The 18908-nt window shown below is 41.8% G+C and overlaps 1 protein-coding gene across 17 annotated transcripts in view; it reads left to right on the forward strand.

Moving 5' to 3' along the window:
* Window positions 1-392: 392 nt before the first annotated feature.
* The window catches only part of LOC121167799 (sarcolemmal membrane-associated protein), a 116847-nt gene continuing 98331 nt past the window's right edge, over window positions 393-18908 (forward strand). For 8 of the 17 annotated variants that reach the window (XM_040997428.1, XM_040997439.1, XM_040997430.1 and 5 more), the window contains exon 1: window positions 395-698. In XM_040997428.1, coding sequence (XP_040853362.1) covers window positions 501-698 — 198 coding nt within the window. In that variant the 5' untranslated portion in view covers window positions 395-500. Of the gene's footprint in view, window positions 699-18908 lie in introns of all 17 variants that reach the window. The other 9 variants (XM_040997431.1, XM_040997435.1, XM_040997437.1 and 6 more) reach the window with 4 other exon arrangements.

The raw sequence follows: 18908 nt of genomic DNA on the forward strand, positions 1-18908 counted from the left end.
CTGCCCTTCGAGCCCCCTGAGGACCTTGCAGCCGACAGTCCCCGGACGGACCCCTTCGTTCATGCTGCAGTGCTGCACCGTTTCCGCCAGCGAGAGGGGACTGCGGTCGCGCGATCGCCAGCACTGCCCAGGAATCGCTGTCTGCCCCCCGAAGTGTCTTCCAGGAGTTGTGTTGGCCGAAGCTGCCCGATGTGTGAGCCTTTCCTTCCCAGGGAAGATGGACTGAGAGAGGCTGCTGCCAGCGGGGGACTGTATGCGATTGGGGCGCTGCTGGATGTGCAAGGAAGCGATGGGCCATCTTCCCACCCCAGTCGAGAGCTGCTGATGTGCCCTGGTTACTCTTAGACGATGCGCAGTTTGTTATAATTGGCAAAAAAATTTTTTGGGGGGGTGGGAAGGTGGGGCATAGGCAGGGGGAGTCTACGTTGGTGAAGGACAGTGCAGATCTGGAGGAACTCCTCGTTGTCCCTGGTAGGAGAGGCACCCCCAGGCTGTCCTCGATGCCGTCAGCTTTGGCCATCTTCACCTGCCGCCCGAACTCGCACCCGTTTCAGGAGCGTCATGTCTACCTGGACGAGCCCATCAAAATCGGCCGCTCGGTGGCCCGCTGCCGGCCGGCGCAGAATAATGCCACCTTTGACTGCAAAGTGCTATCAAGGAACCATGCTCTCGTCTGGTTCGATCACAAGACCGGCAAGGTAATGTCACCCACGTTGTCTTGGCGCCGCGTGTTTGCGTGTTCTACCTGCCTTGCCTTTGCCCGTCTCTCAGGAGGTGCTGTGATGCAGGATCCCAGGGTTTGCACCCTCCGAGAGAACACTGCGCAGAGCCTGGGAGGCAGCTCTGGTTCTGGGGGAAATGGCAGTGAGGTGGTTGAATGGAAAACAGAAGGTATTGTAACCAAATGCCTCAGAGGGCGATGGGCAGCCTGATAGTGCTGATCATTCCCAGTGAAACCACAAACCCTAATTTGGTGGGAGAAAACTAGATAGCCGGGCTTGGAGACTCGCTTTCAGGCTTTTTAGAAAGGTGGATTCAATGCGGGAAGCCAAGCAGGGCATCCATGGCCGATTTTTCAACAGGGTTCAGGTTATCTGGGGGGTTGGACTGTGAGTCGAGTTGAGATCAGGGCCTGTTCCAGTAAGGGCAGATGCTCGTGTGGAACTCATGCTGTTGAGAAGTTTTGCTAGGTGTTCACCCTGGAAGGAGTAATTGGCAGTCAGTTGAATAAAGCATGAGCATCTGTGGTTTTACATTTTCAGTCTTGTTTACAGGTGACAGTGGATAGCTGACATATATGTATTGCTTTTGGAAATTACTTCTTGGTGTCATCCCTTACAGAGATGACATTTTAGAAGTTAGTGTTAGGAAACTACACTTCTGTTAATTACCCCCTTCTCCAAAGGGGATACTTCTTTCGAGTATAACAATTTCAGCATTTTTCTGTTGATATCCCAACTGACTATACAGATCTGTGCTTCTGTATTAAGAAAATACTAAACCCTTCAAGTTTTAAAAACTGTGTGTGAGGACTGTACTCAGAGAGCTCATCTTTGTGCTCCAGCCTCAGGTTTTAATTGAACTACTGAATTCGTTTCAACTTTAAGTTATGTAAGACTTAATAGGAATAGCTCACATTTCACTGCCTGACTTTTTGCCCTTTTCTGAGATAAATGATTAAGTCTTCCTTAAAAGAACAATTTGAATTTTTTCAGGATTCAGTGCTTTGCAGCGAAGGAAAGCCAAGCCTCGCAAGGAGGAGCGAACAGTGCTGCTCCTGTAGCTACTGAATTAAGGAGTTATTATATAAATTATTTTCTAAGGAAAGGAGGGAAGGATTGCCTAAGTGCTGTGTGCTTGCATAATCCCCATAACCTACTCTGTGTGTGGGGCCAGAACTGGAAAGTGTGTTCATTTTTCTCTGTAATACCAGATGATACCAGGTGTCTATTTACCTATGGAGTAGACTTTTTTTTTTGGTCCCTAGAAGCTGAAGTTTAGGTGCCTCAAAGACTGCACAAAATACACACACTCTTCTAAAACAGTCATTCATAGAATTCACCATTCTGGCCTTTGAATTTGCACATTGGTTCCAGCCACTGCTACCTTAACCACCTTTTACTTTCTTTGCTCGCTGTTCCCCTTCCCCCACTGCCTCAGCAACCAGTTGGGTTCTACATAGTTAGATAAGGGCTTGGCTCTGGTTTGCTCTCAGAATGTATGTGCATACGCCATCAATTCACTTATTTTCCTTCAGAACTCAAAGGAGACTCCTTTTTTTAAAAAAAAAAAAAAAAAACCTTTGAAAAGTAGTGTTTACATGAAAGGTGCTGTAATAATGTCCTCACAGTGGGCTGGTTTTGCAATGACTAAGAGTAGATCAATAGGGAATGTTTAGCTTGGAATTGGATGACATGTTAAAACTGTGAGTGGAACTTGTTACTTAGGAAGCCTTAGCTTTGAAGGGTAGATTGGGCTTATTTCTGCCATTCTGCCTTGCTCCCTCACTGTATTGGATAAAGTAAAACTCTGGATATGAGGCTATCCCTTTATTTTTTATGTGTTTATTTATTTGTAAGGACTTGTCCTTTTTTTTTTTTTTCAAGATTTATTTATTTATTTGAAAGACAGGGTCACAGAGAGTGAACATAGATAGAATGAGATGTTCCATCTGCTGGTTCACTTGATGGGTCGTGCTCAAGCCGGAGGCCAGGAACTCCATCTAGGTCCAAGGTTTTGGACCATCTTCCACTGCTTTTTTAGGTGCATTAGCAGGGAGTAGGATTGGAAGGGGAGCAACTAGGGCTTGAACTGGTGACCCTTTGGGGTGCCAACATTCCATACAGCAACCTAACCTGTGTCGTAGCACTGTCCCCTATTGACACTTTCTCATGCTAAATTCATGGAATATCTTATTTTACTTAAACCTGCAGGTTTGCCTCCAAGTGATGTCTTTCCCAGTCAGCCTCCCAAGCATTTAGCAGTTGAGTTATTGCCCTGCTTGAAAGCTGGCCCTTGAAGGCCAACTTCAAATTAAGTAACAGACAGTAGAATGTTTAATCATGTTGATTCAAAGTAGCACTGAACAAATAAAGCTACCTAGATGGTGGTTATATAGAAGGGATAGTGAATAGATTGTTACTTTTTAATTGCATGACCCTGTTTGATAGAAGGTTTTGGGGACTATTGACAGACTCGTGGTTGGCACAGTAGTTTACCACAGAGCCTTATTGTACTTCACTTAGTAGTAGTTGTCTACTTCCAGTCTTTTCTTTGAACTCACTGTGTGTTTTTTTTGAGTGTGTTTTTCTATCATAGTGATCTTTTTCTGTGAAAGTCCTTGTGGTGAGGAGGGAAGGAAGTAGCAAGAGCTGGATGTAATTATTCCTTCTTTCTAGGAACTAATGTACTGGGTAGTGAAGGTGGTTATACATTTGGAAAAGCTGATTCAGATAAGATGATTCGAGTTTAAAGGATATAAGGATACTGGTGTTTGAATTAGACTTTAAAATTGGGGCATATACATTGGCTTGAGTATTGAAAATGCAATAAAGCAAGCAAGCAGATAATTTTGAATGGGTTTAGCATTTTTCCAATGCCAAGAACACTGATTTTGTTGGATTGAGGAGATCTTTTGGAAAATGGTGGGCAACCATTTTTGTGACTTTTTATGTTTGTGCCCCCTCTGTGTAGTTGTCAGATCTGGAGGAGAATGACTGTGTGTATTTCCTGCTATTTTGTATATACAAGGTGTCAAGTAAATCAAGCTGAATAGGTAGTATGGTGCCAAGTTGTGCAGTGCCAAGCTGCAGACATGGACCCTTAGGTTATGGAGGGCCAAGGAGAGTTCTGAACAGAACGCTAATATAACAAAACCATTCTTTAAGAAAAAGTGGCATGACAATAGTGTATCCAGTGGCCTGGGGGAGGAAAAATGGCCAGCAGCTTAACTAACACTTGTGTATATTCTATGTAGCATGCTTGCCCTGTTCTATATACTCTCTATTTTAACTTTTTTTTCTTTTGAGGTAGGTGCTTATTTTTTTTTTCCACATCAACCTCTGAGGAAATTGAAACATGGAGAGGTTAGCTTACTTTAACTCCCCAAGTTCCTATAACTTAATAAATGGAAGAGCTGGAATTTGAACCTAGGTGTTTTGACTTTTACCTCTAGGAGCCATAAGCCCGATTTCATAACTACTGAGCTATTCCAAGGCATACTAGCAGCTTATATAGAATGTATATTTTTTTTATTTGAATGACTGAGTTACAAAGAGAGAGAGAGAGAGAAACCTTCCATCTGCTGGCTCGTTCCTCTAGAATGTATTTTTATAAGGGCATAGACTAGGTTGGCAGTAGGAATGAAAATGATCAAATGCCAGAAATTGAAAAAAGGTGACAGTGTTAATTGAATCGTCGGTGCTGGGACGGTGGCATTGCAACCTAATCTTCCAGCTGCAACATCAGCATCCCATATGGGTACTCATCCTGGCTGCTACTCTTCTGTTCTAGCTCCCTGTTAGTGGCCTGGGAAAGCCGCAGAGGACAGCCCAAGTCCTTGGGCCCTTGCGCGCACACGGGAGAATCAAAGGAGGCTCTTGGCCCTGGATCAGCTCAGCTGTAACCGTTGTGGCCCCGTGAGGAGTGGACCAGCGGATGGAGAATCTTTCTCTGTCTCTTCTATGCTCTGTGAATCTGCCTTTCAAATACAAAGAAATACACTTTTTTTTTAAAGATTTATTTTTATTATTTTTTTTATTGGAAAGGCGGATATACAGAGAGGAGAGACAGAGAGGAAGATCTTCCGTCCGATGATTCACTCCCCAAGTGAGTGCAATGGCCTATGCTATGCCAATCCGAATCCAGGAGCCTCTTCCGGGTCTCCCACGCGGGTGCAGGGTCCCAAAGCCTTGGGCCGTCCTCGACTGCTTTCCCAGGCCACAGGCAGGGAGCTGGAAGGGAAGTGGGGCTACCGGGATAGAACCGGCGCCCATATGGGATCCCGGGAGTGCAAGGCGAGGACCTTAACCACTTGCGCCACCGCGCCGGGCCCCAAGAAATACACCTTTAAAAGAAAATAAATTGTCCCTTAGAACTAGAGCAAATGAAAAAATTCTGCATGAACTGCAGGTTTCGGATAGGACAGTTTCTTAGCTGCCATGTCCTTTGAAGTAGACCTTACAAGTTTTCAAAAAGGGCACGGTGTTAGGGAAAGGAATTTTGGATGGGAGGAACTTCAGCAAAGACATAGAAGCAGGAGTGATCTTGCATGTGTCGGGGACGTTGCAAGGAAATCATTACAGAGGAGGATTCGTCATAAAGACCGTTTTCATCTTCCTTCACCTCGAAAGGTGATTGGATCATTGCTTTAGCTTTTGGTTGGATGATGGATCATATATTCATTGGTTTTGTTTGTTTTTGTGTTAATTTTACTGGACACCTAATACCTAATTTTTAATTTTTTAAAATATTTTTTAAAGATTCATTTTATTTTCACTGGAAAGTCAGACACACAGAGAGGAGGAAAGACGGAGAAAAGATCTTCTGTCTGTTGTTCACTCTCCAAGTGGCTGCAACAGCCCAAGCTGCACTGATCTGAAGCCAGAAGCCAGGAACCTCTCCTGGGTCTTCCACATGGGTACAGGGTCCCAAGGTTTTGGGCTGTCCTCAGCTGCTTTCCCAGGGCACAAGCAGGGAGCTGGATGGGAAGTGGGGCCGTTGGGATTAGAACTGGCACCCATATGGGATTCTGGTGTGTGCACGGCAAGGACTTTTAGCCACTAGGCTACTGCACTGGACCCCTATTTTTTTCCCTCAATTTTTGTTTGTGCATTTATTTTAAATGGAAGAACTTTTTTTTTTCTTTTGATATTTTACTTACCTATTTTCATTAGTGATCTTCTGCTTGCTAGTCCATTTCCTAAATGCCCCATCAGCCAAAGTTGGGCCAGGCCCACACCAGGACTCCAGTCCACCTCGTTGTTTGTGGGTAACAGGGACACTGTGCTGCCTCGTTGGCTGCCGTCAGCAGGAAGCTGGATTGGGAGTGTAGGACAGACCTCAAACCAGGAGTTGCAGTGCAAGATCTGGTCATGCTAAAGGAAAGCTTAGGCCTCTGCACCAAACACTTGCTGTTAATCATTTTGTTGCTGGAAGTATGAAGGTCACTAAGAGGTGCTAGTTTCTATGAGAGCATTGTTTATTTGATACATGCATTACTTAAGATATACTAATATGAACACATGTGGAAAGCCAATGTGTATATTCAGAAAATATGCTCATTTCCTTCCATGTTACTTTTCACAACAGTGGAAAATTGATGAAATATTTATTGTTTTAGTTTGTTAAAATTATGGGTAGGGCCTGGTGCAGTAGCCTAGTGGCTAAGTCCTCACCTTGGACGTGCTGGAATTCCATATTTTGTTTTCTGGTGGCCCTGCTTCCCATCCATCTCCCTGCCTTTGACCTAGGAAAGCAGTCGAGGATGACCCAAAGCCATGGGACCCTGCACCTGTGTGGGAGGCCCGAAAGAGGCTCTGGGCTCCTAGCTTCGGATCAGTTCAGTTCTGGCCATTGCAGCCGCTTGGGGAGTGACTCAATGGTCGGAAGATCTTCCTCTCCGTCTCTCCTCCTCTCTGTATATCTGTCTTTCCAATAAAAATAAATAAATCTTTAAAAGAATATATGGATGTCTACTTATGACATTTTTCTTCCCTGCATAGCTATTTGACTAGTCCCTAGGTTAATTCACAACTTATTTTTTATCTATTTCTTTACTTCTTATAATTTTTAGACTCTTATTTAACAGTTTACAGTCTTGCAGGCATAGGGCTCCCCCCATTTCCTCCTCTTCCGCCTGTCCTGCTCCTCTCCCCATTGTCCCCTGAGATTTTACAGTGATATGGTCCTTGAGCTGTAGTCTGGACTCCACTGTTCAGCTCTGTGTATGTCCTGACACTGCAGGTGTAAGCAGTGGGGAGAGTCTAGTATTTTGTTGTCTGGGTGTATTTGACAGTGTTACTGGGGGCCTACTTCTGTTCACGAGTGGAGATGCATACTGCCAGTCCTCTGGTTCCTGGTACTGTGCTTTCCATTACATGTCTCATTTGTGAGGTTACAAGTGTAATACTTATTTACCTTTGTTTCTTTTCGTTTTGTATTTTGGATTGAAAGTTACCTCATATCAGAGTGAATATATGGTATTTGTCCTTTTGGGATTGGCATAACGGTCTCCAGTTGGGACCACTTTTTTTTTTTTAATGGCTGAATAATATTCCTTCCAGCACAGTTTCTTAAGGCACAGTTAAAGGCAGAGAGACAAAGAGACAACGTGATCTTTCACCTGCTGGTTCACTCAGTAGATGGTTGCAACAGTCAAGGGTAATCCAGGCCAAGAGCTTCTTGCAGTTCTCCCTTGGGTGCAGGAGCCCAAGTGTTTTAATTTTCTGCCACTGCTTTCCCAGCAAATATTCAGGACGCTGCATCAGAATTGGAGCAGCCAGAGCTCAAACCAAGTCTCATATTGTATGCCAGTGTCACAAGCTGTGGCCTTGCCTGCCGTGCCACAATGCCAGCACCTAAATTCACATTTTATTATCTCAGACTTGTATTTGTTTTTCTTAGTGGCATTTGCATTAGAGCTTAGTATCTATTCTCTTTGGTAAACAGGGAGGGGAATAGCTGTTATTTAGAGTTTTACGTGAAAACATTGTGATACTTTTTTTTTTGAGATTGGTTCATGATTATGTCATAGTTGTTTGGATCAAGAAAATTGATCCCATTTATCAATTGCTGAAATGGCCTGAAACTTTTTTCCTCTTTTGGACCCATGCCTTCTGCTGGCACCGTGGACAGCTTACAGCCTTGCTTAAAAGTCTCAGTTATTGCTCCATTTATTTGTAGACTTAAAACTCTGTCTCTTGTTTCCTTTCCTTTGATCTCCGCTTTACCATTTTTGCCTTCATTCTTCCCAGACTCTTGGGTATTGACTGTGACGGTGCTCGCTGTTCCTAAAACAAGTGCCTTTTTTTTGCTGTTTTGTCTTCCAGAATGACCTCTACCCTTTATCCCTTGAGGCTCAGTTCCAATGTGAAACTTTCCCTGACTCCCAGTAATGGAAGAAGTAATTGCTGCTTCCTCTGTACTTTCATGGGCATTTGTGTGCAACTGCACTGTGGGACATAGACAGCAAAATAACTCTGATGCAAATGTACTCTTGCCCTGCAACAAACCAACTCTTGGGAGCAGGGGAATAGGTACTCTGCAAATATTTCAAAGAATGAAATGTGGATGGCGGAGCGGTCTGTTTTTCTGCAAACCCTTGGAGGCTCAAAGCACAGATACTCATTCAAATTGGTTCTCAATTTGAGATCTTGGACTCAATTACAGATATGTAATCTTTGCACAAATCCCTACTTACCATTTGCTATGGGCAAGACACCTTGCTCAGTGTTTTGGGATTGTAGGTGATCTTGTGTTTGGTGATATAACTTTTGAGTTATTATGTATATGTTCTGCAGAATAACACTTTTCTGTGAGATTATATAATGCTCACTGTGCTTTCTTCATATGATCTGTATAATGCTCTCGGGAGGCAAGTTCAATAGCTATAGTCTATGTCTTTTTTATTTAAAAAGAGTTTGATATTTAGAGATTATTTGCATCAAGTCATATAACTGAGGGAGTTAGAATCTAGGTTTTTTTCTCACCTGAACTAAAAGCCTACTAATAGACATTTAAAGATATATATTTGTTTTTATTTTTATTGGAAAGTCATATTTACAGATAGAAGGAGAGACAGAGAAAAAGATGAGCCAGGAGCTTCTGGGTCTCCTATGCGGGTGCAGGGTCCCAGGGCTCTGGGCCGTCCTCAACTGCTTTCCCAGGCCACAGGCAGGGAGCTGGGTGGGAAGTGGAACAGCTGGGATATGAGCCAATGCTGACATGGGATCTTGCTGCATGCAAGGTGAGGGTTTTAGCCACTAGGCCACTGTGCTGGGCCGGAGCTTATGTTTGTAAAAAACATAAACTTTTTAGTTGTGAATTTCATTTAAAAGGTTTGCAAAGTAAAAGGGAATATTACAGAATTACCAATGATCCAACAGTTTTAACTCCTAATATGTATCCAGCAGAAACATGTCTATGTAAAAACTTGTGTATGAATGCAACAGCATTATTTATAATATCCAAAAGGTAGAAATAGCCTGTCAAACAGTTGATGAGCGGATAGATAAAATATGTATAGATGGTAAAATGAAATATATTTGTGGTTAAAAAGAGAAGCAGTAAAGTACAGATACATCTAGCTTAGGTGAACCGTGAAAACACCATGCTCAGTGACAGAAGCCAGACACAAAAGGCTGCCTATTCAGGAATTCTGGGTGTATGAATATTTATAGGCAAATTCAGAGACAGGAAGTAGATTAGTGCTTGTTAGGAACTGGATAACAGGAAGTTTGGTAGTGATTTTTTTTTTTTTTTTAGATTTGATTATTTTTTGTTGGAGAGGTAGATTTACAGAGAAGGAAAGACAGAAATCTCTTCCATCTGCTGGTTCACTCCCTAAATAAATGGCTGCAATGGGCAGAGTTGAATGGATGCAAAGCCAGAAGCTTTTTCCAGATCTCCCATGTAGCTGCATGGTCCCAAGGCTTTGGGCCATCTCCCACTGCTTTCCCAGGCCACAAGCAGGGAGCTGGATGGGAAGTGGGGCAGCACGGACAAGAGCCAGCCCATATGGAATGCTGGCACTTGGCAGGCCGAGTTTTAACCAGTTGAGCCATCATGCTAGCCCCTTCATAGTTAATTTTATGTGTGTGTTTGGCAAGATTGTGGTCCCCAGTTCTTGGTCAAATATCAGCTTATGTGTTGACATGAATGTATATATTTTTAAATGTGATCAACTTTTATACCAGTAGTGGACTTTGAACAAAGTATATGTTCTATTTTGTGAGTGGGTGTTTCAGTCAAAGGCCTTAAAAGACAAGGCTGAGCTCTCTGCAGAAGGACACTCCCTCAGGGCCACTGAACAGCTTACCTTGGGTTTCCAGCCCGACTCAGGTGACGAACCTGTGCATATGTGTGCTCTTCATTCTGATGCTCTGGAACCCTGACACAGCGAGAATAACTGCGAAATGATGAAAATGGAAACTTGATTGGTGATGATTCTAGATCTCTGAATTATACACTGCAAATAAACAATTGTATTGGTATATGAATTACCTCTTGAACTGGTAAAATTGAAAGGTTAGGTGGAGTAATAGCTTAGTGAAAGTAAAGTGAGCTGTAGGAAATGAGTAGGATTAAAAGCATCTTTTCAAGTACAATTTAGTTTTTTTTGTTTGTTTCCGCTTCATTACTATTAGTGTCCTACTCCCTTTTTTATTTTTAAGATTTATTTTATTTGAAAGAGTTATAGAGCAAGCAAGATAGAAGATTAGACAGGAAGAAAGAGATATTCCACCTGCTTGTTCACTCTCCAGTGGCCGCAGTGACCCAAGGTTGGGTCAGTCTGAAGCCATGAGCCAGGAGCTTCCTCTGGGTCTCCCATGTATGCAGGGGCACAAGGATCTGAACCGTCTTCCACCACTTTCCTAGGTATGTCAGCAAGAAGCTGTATTGAGAGTGGAAAAGCCAGGTCTGAAACCAGCATCCATATGGGATGCTTGCTTGCAACGCTGACGGTGGCTTTATCAGCTCCAGCGTCACATCACTGGCTCCAGTGTCTTATTCTTAGTTTGACTTTTGTTTTAGCAAATTTAACAGAGAGGAGAGTGAGTATGTTTCCAATTTTGAAATATTTGTTATATGCACAATTTTAGTATTATCAAAGTGTAGTGCCAACTTTACGGGAAAAGTGAGAAATGATTGGTAAGATAAAATTTAAAGTTCTGATCTGAGCTTGGGTGTGGTAAGATACTAATTTCACTTGCCAGTAAATGTGCGACACATATAGGCACATGGACAGTAAAATATTGGAAGGTATGGTAGGAAGTGAGTTGTAGTTGGATTTAAAGTGAGGTCTTTATTTATTCTAGGTCTTTGACTAGTATTGTAGTATGCTGTGTTTGTGGTACATTCTAATGCTTGCTAAATATTCCTATAAAATATAATTACAATATAGGTTAGATCAATGATACTAATATCTATGAATCGTTTCCAGGAATAAGGGAGGGATACAAGTACATGCTTTCCTTCAGAACTAGGGTCACAAAATATGGACAGAAAGAAGGTTTCCCAGAGAAAGTTGTTTTTAAGTGACAGGTTGAAGAGTGAATAGAGCTTTGCTTGCTGGATTAAAAGAGACCTAAGGTGAGCTGTTCAGTGTTCTGCAGTAGAAGGACCAAGGGAACAGCATGTGGTTAAGGTAAGAAAGCCTGAAAGACAGTGATATTCTTTGGGAAATTCAAACCCAGAAGTTAACCCAACTGAGGAGGGATAGTAGAATGTCTACCAAATGTGTTGGGTGACTGAGCAATGCTGCCAAAGTGGTTACATTGGATTACTTAGGTTGGAATTTTGGCTCCATTGCTTGCCAGATGGGTAACCTTGAGAATTCTGTTTCTGTTTTCCCCTTGTGTTAGAGAAGACTAGTAGTGAGATTCACCTCACAGGACTCTTGCAAAGAATTAATGAGGATTCTTGTAAAGTATTTAGCAGAATGCTTGGTCCAGGATATGTACTCAGTAACTTGTGACTGTAATAACTGCTCTTATTGTTTTAGTGGTGTGTTTGCCAGGTGATATCTGTACTTATTTTGGGAAGCGGTTTTTCATTGTTGAAAAAGTTTTCTTCCTTGAATGTAGGCCTTTAGGGTCTGTTAAACGTAAGTTATTTAAAAAAAAATTGTATGAAAAACCTTCAGAGAATGTGTTAAAGAGGTTGTCTTTTAATTAATATCTGTTATCTAACACTACCAAATTTGCATAGTTCTGCTGTTAAAAGTTGTAAAACTCAGTGGTATACTTGATTTTCCTTACGTAAAGATTTGAAATGGAAGAGTTGAATAAGGTAAAAGATAAAATAAGTTGAATAAAATAAAAGGTAAGATTCCAGTCGATCAGCAAACATGCAAAATGACCTGTAAGACTATCTCAGACAACATGTGACATCATGTCATTATTAAAATGTTGCTTCAGGGCCTGGCATGGCAGCCTAGTGGGTGGATCATTGCCTTGAAACTGCTAGGATCCCATATGGGTGCCAGTTCATGTCTTGGCTGTTCCACTTTCCCATCCAGCTCCCTGTTTTTGGCCTGGGAGGGCAACAGAGGGTGGGCCAGGGCCTTGGGTCCATGTGGGAGACCCGGAAGAAGCTCCTGGCTCCTGGCTTCAGACCAGCTCAGCTCCAGCTATTTGCAGCCACTTGATAGGCCAGCAGATGGAAGATCTTTGTCTCTTCTCTCTGTAAATCTGAGTTTCCAATAAAAATAAATAAATTCTGTGTTCACGAATTTTATAGTTTAGATGGGAACTCAAGCTAACTTCTGTGAAGAACTAGGGAAAATTAAGTTTTCAATGGAATTAAGAGCACCATATGATCAAGTATGGAAGGCTTGTTAGAAACGGGGACTTGCATTAGACAATAACAATTTAAGGAAGAGATCAGTAAGTGTCTTTGGTATGTAAAGATGAAAGAAACAATTAGCAGGGCAGTGAGGAGATGACTAAGATTAGAAGAGTAGTTTATCAGCTGGAGTTTTAGTGAGAGCCTATAGACACTGTGGATGATGTAAGAAGAGCAGTACACTGAGAAGTCCTTGGATAGCTCACACAATTTCTGAAAAATCTGGAGACTGATGCTGCAGCTGCAGTCAAAATCATGCCACAGAAGTGGCCCGAGGTATTCCTTGGACACTGGGTACCTCCTTAGCTTTCAGTGCTTACACTGGACTTCAGATAATGCCTTTGGCACTGTTGTCTTTGCTGCCATTGGAAAATGGGTCTGGTCCTTCAGCTCTGGCACCAGAGTACTCCACCCACTATTACTGTGTTTGCTTGTGGCACTGATTCCAAATGTGGAGTCCCAGGCTGAGCCATGCTAGGTGGCATATCTATAATGTATTTTCAAAGAAACCTAAAACAGGTGGCATTTCAACTTGTGATAGGAAGGGATCTTTGCCTCCATGAAGTTGCTGAACTACCCAGTCATGGCCCAGTGTTCAGAGTCTAGGAAAATGATCATTGTCCCTGCCAAGCAGATTCTGTGTTGGAGGGGCCTACATACTGGATCAGCTGTAGTAGGTTGGTTTCTGTTTGGAGGTACTGGGTTGGGCAGTAGGGCAGAAACCTTAAGGAAACTAAGGCATAAAATAGAGGGTTAAAAATCTTGGAATTGGAGCTGTAGGGAGACCATGCTTCCCCTTAATCCATGTGAATGACCCTAATAACTAAACTTGCATGTATTATGATAGATTGTGAACTATCCTTCTGCTTTAGCCTGTTGGCTTTGGGTTAGAAGGATTGCAAAATGATGAAGATTAGATTCATGGTGAGTGCAAAAGATTTTTTTTAAAAGACTTATTTTTATTGGAAAATCAGATATATAGAGAGGAGGAGAGACAGAGAGGAAGGTTGTCTGTCTTTTGAATCACTCCCCAAGCAGCTACAGTGGTCAGTGCCGATCTGAAGCTATCAGCCAGGAGCCTCTTGCAGGTCTCCCATGCGGGTACAGAGTCCCAAGGCTTTGGGCCATCCTCGATTGCTTTTCCAGGCCACAAGCAGGGAGCTGGATGGGAAGCAGGTCAGCCGGAGTTAGAACTGGCACCCATATGGGATCTTGGCCTGTGCTAGGCAAGAACTTCAGCTGCAAGGCTACTGTGCCTGGCCCGAGTGTGAAAGATTTGAAGACTCCAGAGTATTTTCTTATTTTCAGCATTGTTTTTAATCTTGTATTAATGGATTGCAGTTGTATTAATGGATTGCAGTTGCATGTATTGTTTTAAATTATACTGTTTTTATCAATTTAAAATTCTGCAATAATTTGTTTAAATCCCTTTTCTGATAGAGTCAGTATAGATTTTAATGCCCTGAAAGTAACATGTAAGAAAATAAAAGGATTATGATGAAGAAAATATTGCATGAGTGTCAGTATCAGAGGTATATATTAAGTAATAGGAACTGCTTCAGAATTTCAGTATGAAATAGATTTTGAAATGCAAAATTTGGTAGTAGTAATTTTGCTTTTTAAAATTAATACCCTGAAGTTGAAGTTTGTGTACATTATCAATTATGTGTAGGCAGTTCTCGGTAAGCATCAAGTAAGTATATTGGTGTTATGCTTGGTTCTAGTAGTTATTTCACTTCCTCTCTTCCCAGTAATCTGACTTGATAACTGTATCAAAATCTTATATTTCAGCTGAAGCTGTTTTTAAAGCTGATGTAATAATAAGTAAACTATTGAATGTGTGAGAAAGTGATTAAAATTATTTTCAAACATTAGGTGATAGTATTATTATGAAAATTAATCATTGCCTATTCCTTTGCTAGTCTTTCTTTACTAGTTTTCTTTACTACTGTTTTGATATCATAGCAGAATGGAGACTTAAGTGTACTAAGAAAATTACAGACTTTAATAACAATTATTTTCTGAAGTAACTGCCTTGTTGTAGGCCTACTTGTTAGCTATTATATTTTGTGTTTCATAATTTTTAAAAAATTTTATTTTTTAATAATGATTACATGGTTGATCAGGGTGGGAAGGATCGAGGTTTAGGGAAAATTGGGTGAACTCATTGCTTCCAAATTTGCTATTTCTTCTTGTTCCTGGGGGAAGGGGAGAGACAAAGGGGAAAACCACTCACGACTTTCCACACATCCCAGTACCCAGGGATGAGGAACCACCACCTTACAACAACCCAGAGTCTCAATGTGTACACACCCCAGGGGTTCTGTCCAAGGGTTTGGATAGTTCTAAATGGTGCTGTTTTCACTGATCCAAGGATGAGCCCACCCTCCCAGTGTCTCTCTCTGCCTCTCTGTAAGCCTATCTTTCAAAAAAAAAATCTTTATAAAGGTTATACTTCGAAGTATGAGAACTAGAAGATTAACACTGTTATACTTCTTAGAGATTCTCCTGTGAATAACTGACATGTAACATTGAGTTTTGAGATTTAATGTTTTCCCCTTTTCATATCTCCATAAACTGTCTTGTTGGTTCGTCTGCTTTGTCGTAGACTGAATCTGCATCAACACTGTTTTCAAATAAAATAGTTAAACATTAACATCAAACATCAGAGTATTTATCATAGGGATAACATTAGTTACACACTTGCTTGTTGAACATCTCTCTATTGATCATCTATTATGTGACATGTGTGCCAGCTGACAGGGATGCAAGAGTGAAAAGATCTAATTACTACTTTTAGGGATTCTGCATAGGTGGACATGGCTATAGGTTAATTACAGTGCAGTGAAATAATGGTTATAAATGGCACTGTTCAGGTGAACTGCAATTGAAATGTTGATGATGGAATGACTAATGATAAAACAACAAAGAAGGAACTACTAGAATTGCTTTTCTAGCATGTTAAGCTGCTGCCTAAAATGCCAGCGTTCCAAGTTGGTGCCAGTTCGAGTCTCTACTGTTCCACTTCTAACCTAACTCCCTGGGAATATGCATGGAAAAGTAATTGTGGATAGCTCAAGTGTTTGGGCCCCTACACCGGTGTAGGAGACCTGGATGGAGTTCCTGGCTCCTGACATTAGCTTGGCCCAACCCAGCCTGTTGTGGACATTCACGGAGTGATGCAGCCAATGGAATATTTCTAACTGTTTCTCTCTGTGTGTAACTGCCTTTCAAATAAATGAATCCAACCTAAAAGAAGAAATTACTTTTCCAGAGGTGATATCTGAAAGAGGTCTTGAAAAGGGAAGCTGGATTTTGGGGAAACATTTTCTAGGCAGCACTAGTACATCTCTTAACTCATTGACATAAAGGAGTAAAAATAGGTGATATGCTTGAGAAACTGAGTGATGTTGTGTGGTATTATTTAGGAGGAAGGACAGGAGATGAACAGAAAACGTAGGGGAAGTCATGTCTTCAAGCCGTGCTGCTTTTCCTTTAAGATCAAGTGGTGAGGACTTCCAAAAGTTTTGAAGTACAGGCGATTCTCAACAGAAGAGATATTTTGACTTTACAGTGCTACAAAAGCCATGTACTTAAAACAGAAACCATGCAAAACTGACACAGTTGTGTAGCAGGCTAGGTCTCTAACTGTGGCATTGGCATCCTGTATTGGTGTTGATTCGAATCCAATGTTCCACTTTCAATCCAGCTCCAGGCTAAGGACCTGGGAAAGCAATGTAGGATGGCCCAAGGCCTTGGGCCTCTGCACCCGCATGGGAGACCTGGAAGAAGCTCCTGGCTTCTGGCTTCAGACAAGCACAGTTCTGGCTGTTGGGGACATTGGGGGCAGGGTGAGGCAGTGAACTAGCACGTTGAAAAATCTCTGTTAAATCTTAAAAGAAAAAAAAAGGGACCATACTTTGGACTTCGGCTTTGGATATGGTGTTACAGGTTGTGCAGTGCTAGTGAGCTGCTGTAGGTCCTAATGTACACGAGGGGTTACAGTGATACTCCAGTGTGTTGTGTCAGTAAGATCTGAGATTTGGGAAACTGTGTATATTTTCAGCTTAATAGTATTTTTAGCTTAACAGTGATCTTATCAGGATGTACCCTGTTGTAAATTGAGGAGTGTTACTAATAGAATCATATAGTGAGATCTTTGTTTTTAGAACAGATGTCTTGATAGTAATGTGGAAGGCTTTGGCAGTGTGTCTAGAGAGGCAAGGAAATGCAGTAGAGTGAGTGATATAGTAAAAAGGAGAGTTAAAAATAAATTCTGGGAGTGCAATCAAATCATCTATGTAGAGAGAGAGAGATTTAAGTTATTAGTCCATGTAGTTGAAGCTTATAGGAAGTACATTCCCAGGGAAATTAGATTTCCGGAAAAATAAAAGCTAGGGAAGAACTCCAGAGATGAACAACATTTAAACAGCAGACAGGGAAAAATAAAACAGACTTGGAAAAACAGCCAGGGAAGTAAAATGACCAGGAAAGATGGAATTTGTGACCTATAAGGTAGGGAAGAGGTTGGCTATTTTTTTTTTTTTTAAGATTTATTTATTTTCATTGGAAAGGCAAATATACAGAGAGGTAGAGAGACAGAGAGGAAGATTTTCGGTTTGCTAAGCTGAGCCAATTTGAAGCCAGGAGCTTCTTTTGGGTCTCCCATGCGGGTGCAGGGTCTCAAAGCCTTGGGCCGTCCTCCACTGCTTTCCCAGGCCACAAGCAGGGAGCTGGATGGGAAGTGGGCTGTCAGGATTAGAAACAGTGCTCATATGGGATCCTGGTTGGGTGCAAGGTGAGGACATTAGCAACTAGGTTAACTTGTCAGCCCGGAAGAGTTTTTGAAAAGGGCATTGTTAATAGCATGACCTGTCACTTTGAGGGCTGAAAGTCAGACTTGAGATAAGAGTGTCTGTCTCTTCCTTGACTTGAAGGCTGTTTAATAGAAGGACAGTGAAAGTGAAGAATTCTAAGTTAGTGCTTGATTGAAAGGATACATGTAGTTAAGTATTTCCGTATGAAAAGTATGTGTTTGCACATCTGAATGATAACATTTCCCTCCCCCTCCCCCCCAATTTTAATACTTCCAAGGAGTCAGTGCAGGGAAATACGGTGAGAAAAGCTATACAGGGACAGGCATTTGATGCAACCACTAGGTCCCCACTTCTGATACCCTGTATCCCATACCAGAGTACCTAATTCAAGTTCCAGATGCTCCACCTCCAGTCCAGCTTTCTCTTGATAATGTACCCTGGGAAGCAACAGGTGATGGCTTAAGTTCTTGGGTCCCTACTACCTGTGTGGGACACCCAAATGAAGTTCCTGGTTCCTTATTTTAGCCTGGCCAGGCCTTGGCTATTATAGGCATTTGGGGAGTGGATCAGTAGATGGTAGATATTTCTGCCTTTCAAAAAAAATGAAAATAATTATTTTATAAAATAGTTTTAAAAGAAAAGGTATATAGATCAGTTACCACTCAGATGAATTCTCAGTAGTTTGCAACAGGTAAGGGCCTAATACTTGGGTTTCTGCCACTCACGCTGGGAGTTCCAGGCTGCTGGTTTGGCCTGGTTAGCCTGGGCTGATGCAGGTGTTTAGAACATGAACCAGTAGGTGGGAAATCTCTGTCTCTGTATTTCAAATATATTGAAAATAAGTAAATAAAGAGTTTAATAAAGAATTATATGAGGGGTGTGTGTGTGTGTGTGTATGTGTGTGTGTACATGACCTGGATATATTTGGCCCTTACTGTGTCCAAAATATGTGAATGAGAGGCTTTCTAATTACTGCTTATAATGGAGATAACTGGTTGTTTCTTTTACATTTGACCAAAATTTGAATTTTTACCATAAATCTCAAAGTGAAATATTTTAGTGTCTGTTAAGACATTTGTTTGAATAAAACTTTAAAAGAAGAGTTACAGAAACTTAACCAAGAAATTTGAAACTGGGTTCTGTGATATCCAAAGTCCTAAATAACTTTATACAAAAAAAATTCACAGAGCCCAGTGGCTAAATCTCTGAAGTCAGCAGCCAGAAGCTTCTTTTAGGTCTCGCATGCGGGTGCAGGGTCCCAAGGCCTTGGGCCGTCCCCCACTGCTTTCCAAGGCCCAATCAGGGAGCTGAATGGGAAGTACAACAGCCAAGCCAGGACATGAACTGGAGCCCATATGGGATTCCAGGTGTGTAAGGCAAGGATTTTAGCCACTGAGCCATCGCTCCAGGGCCCGATTTTATATTATTTTTGTCATTTATTTTCTGATTATATAATTTCCAAATAGTTTTCCAGTTTTGCATCTTGTTTCGACCTTTTGGCTACTCACAATAGGGTACTTTCAACAT

Source organism: Ochotona curzoniae, unplaced genomic scaffold, assembly GCF_017591425.1.
Source record: "Ochotona curzoniae isolate NIBS_2020 unplaced genomic scaffold, NIBS_Ocur_1.0 patch430, whole genome shotgun sequence".
Classification (NCBI taxonomy): domain Eukaryota; kingdom Metazoa; phylum Chordata; class Mammalia; order Lagomorpha; family Ochotonidae; genus Ochotona; species Ochotona curzoniae.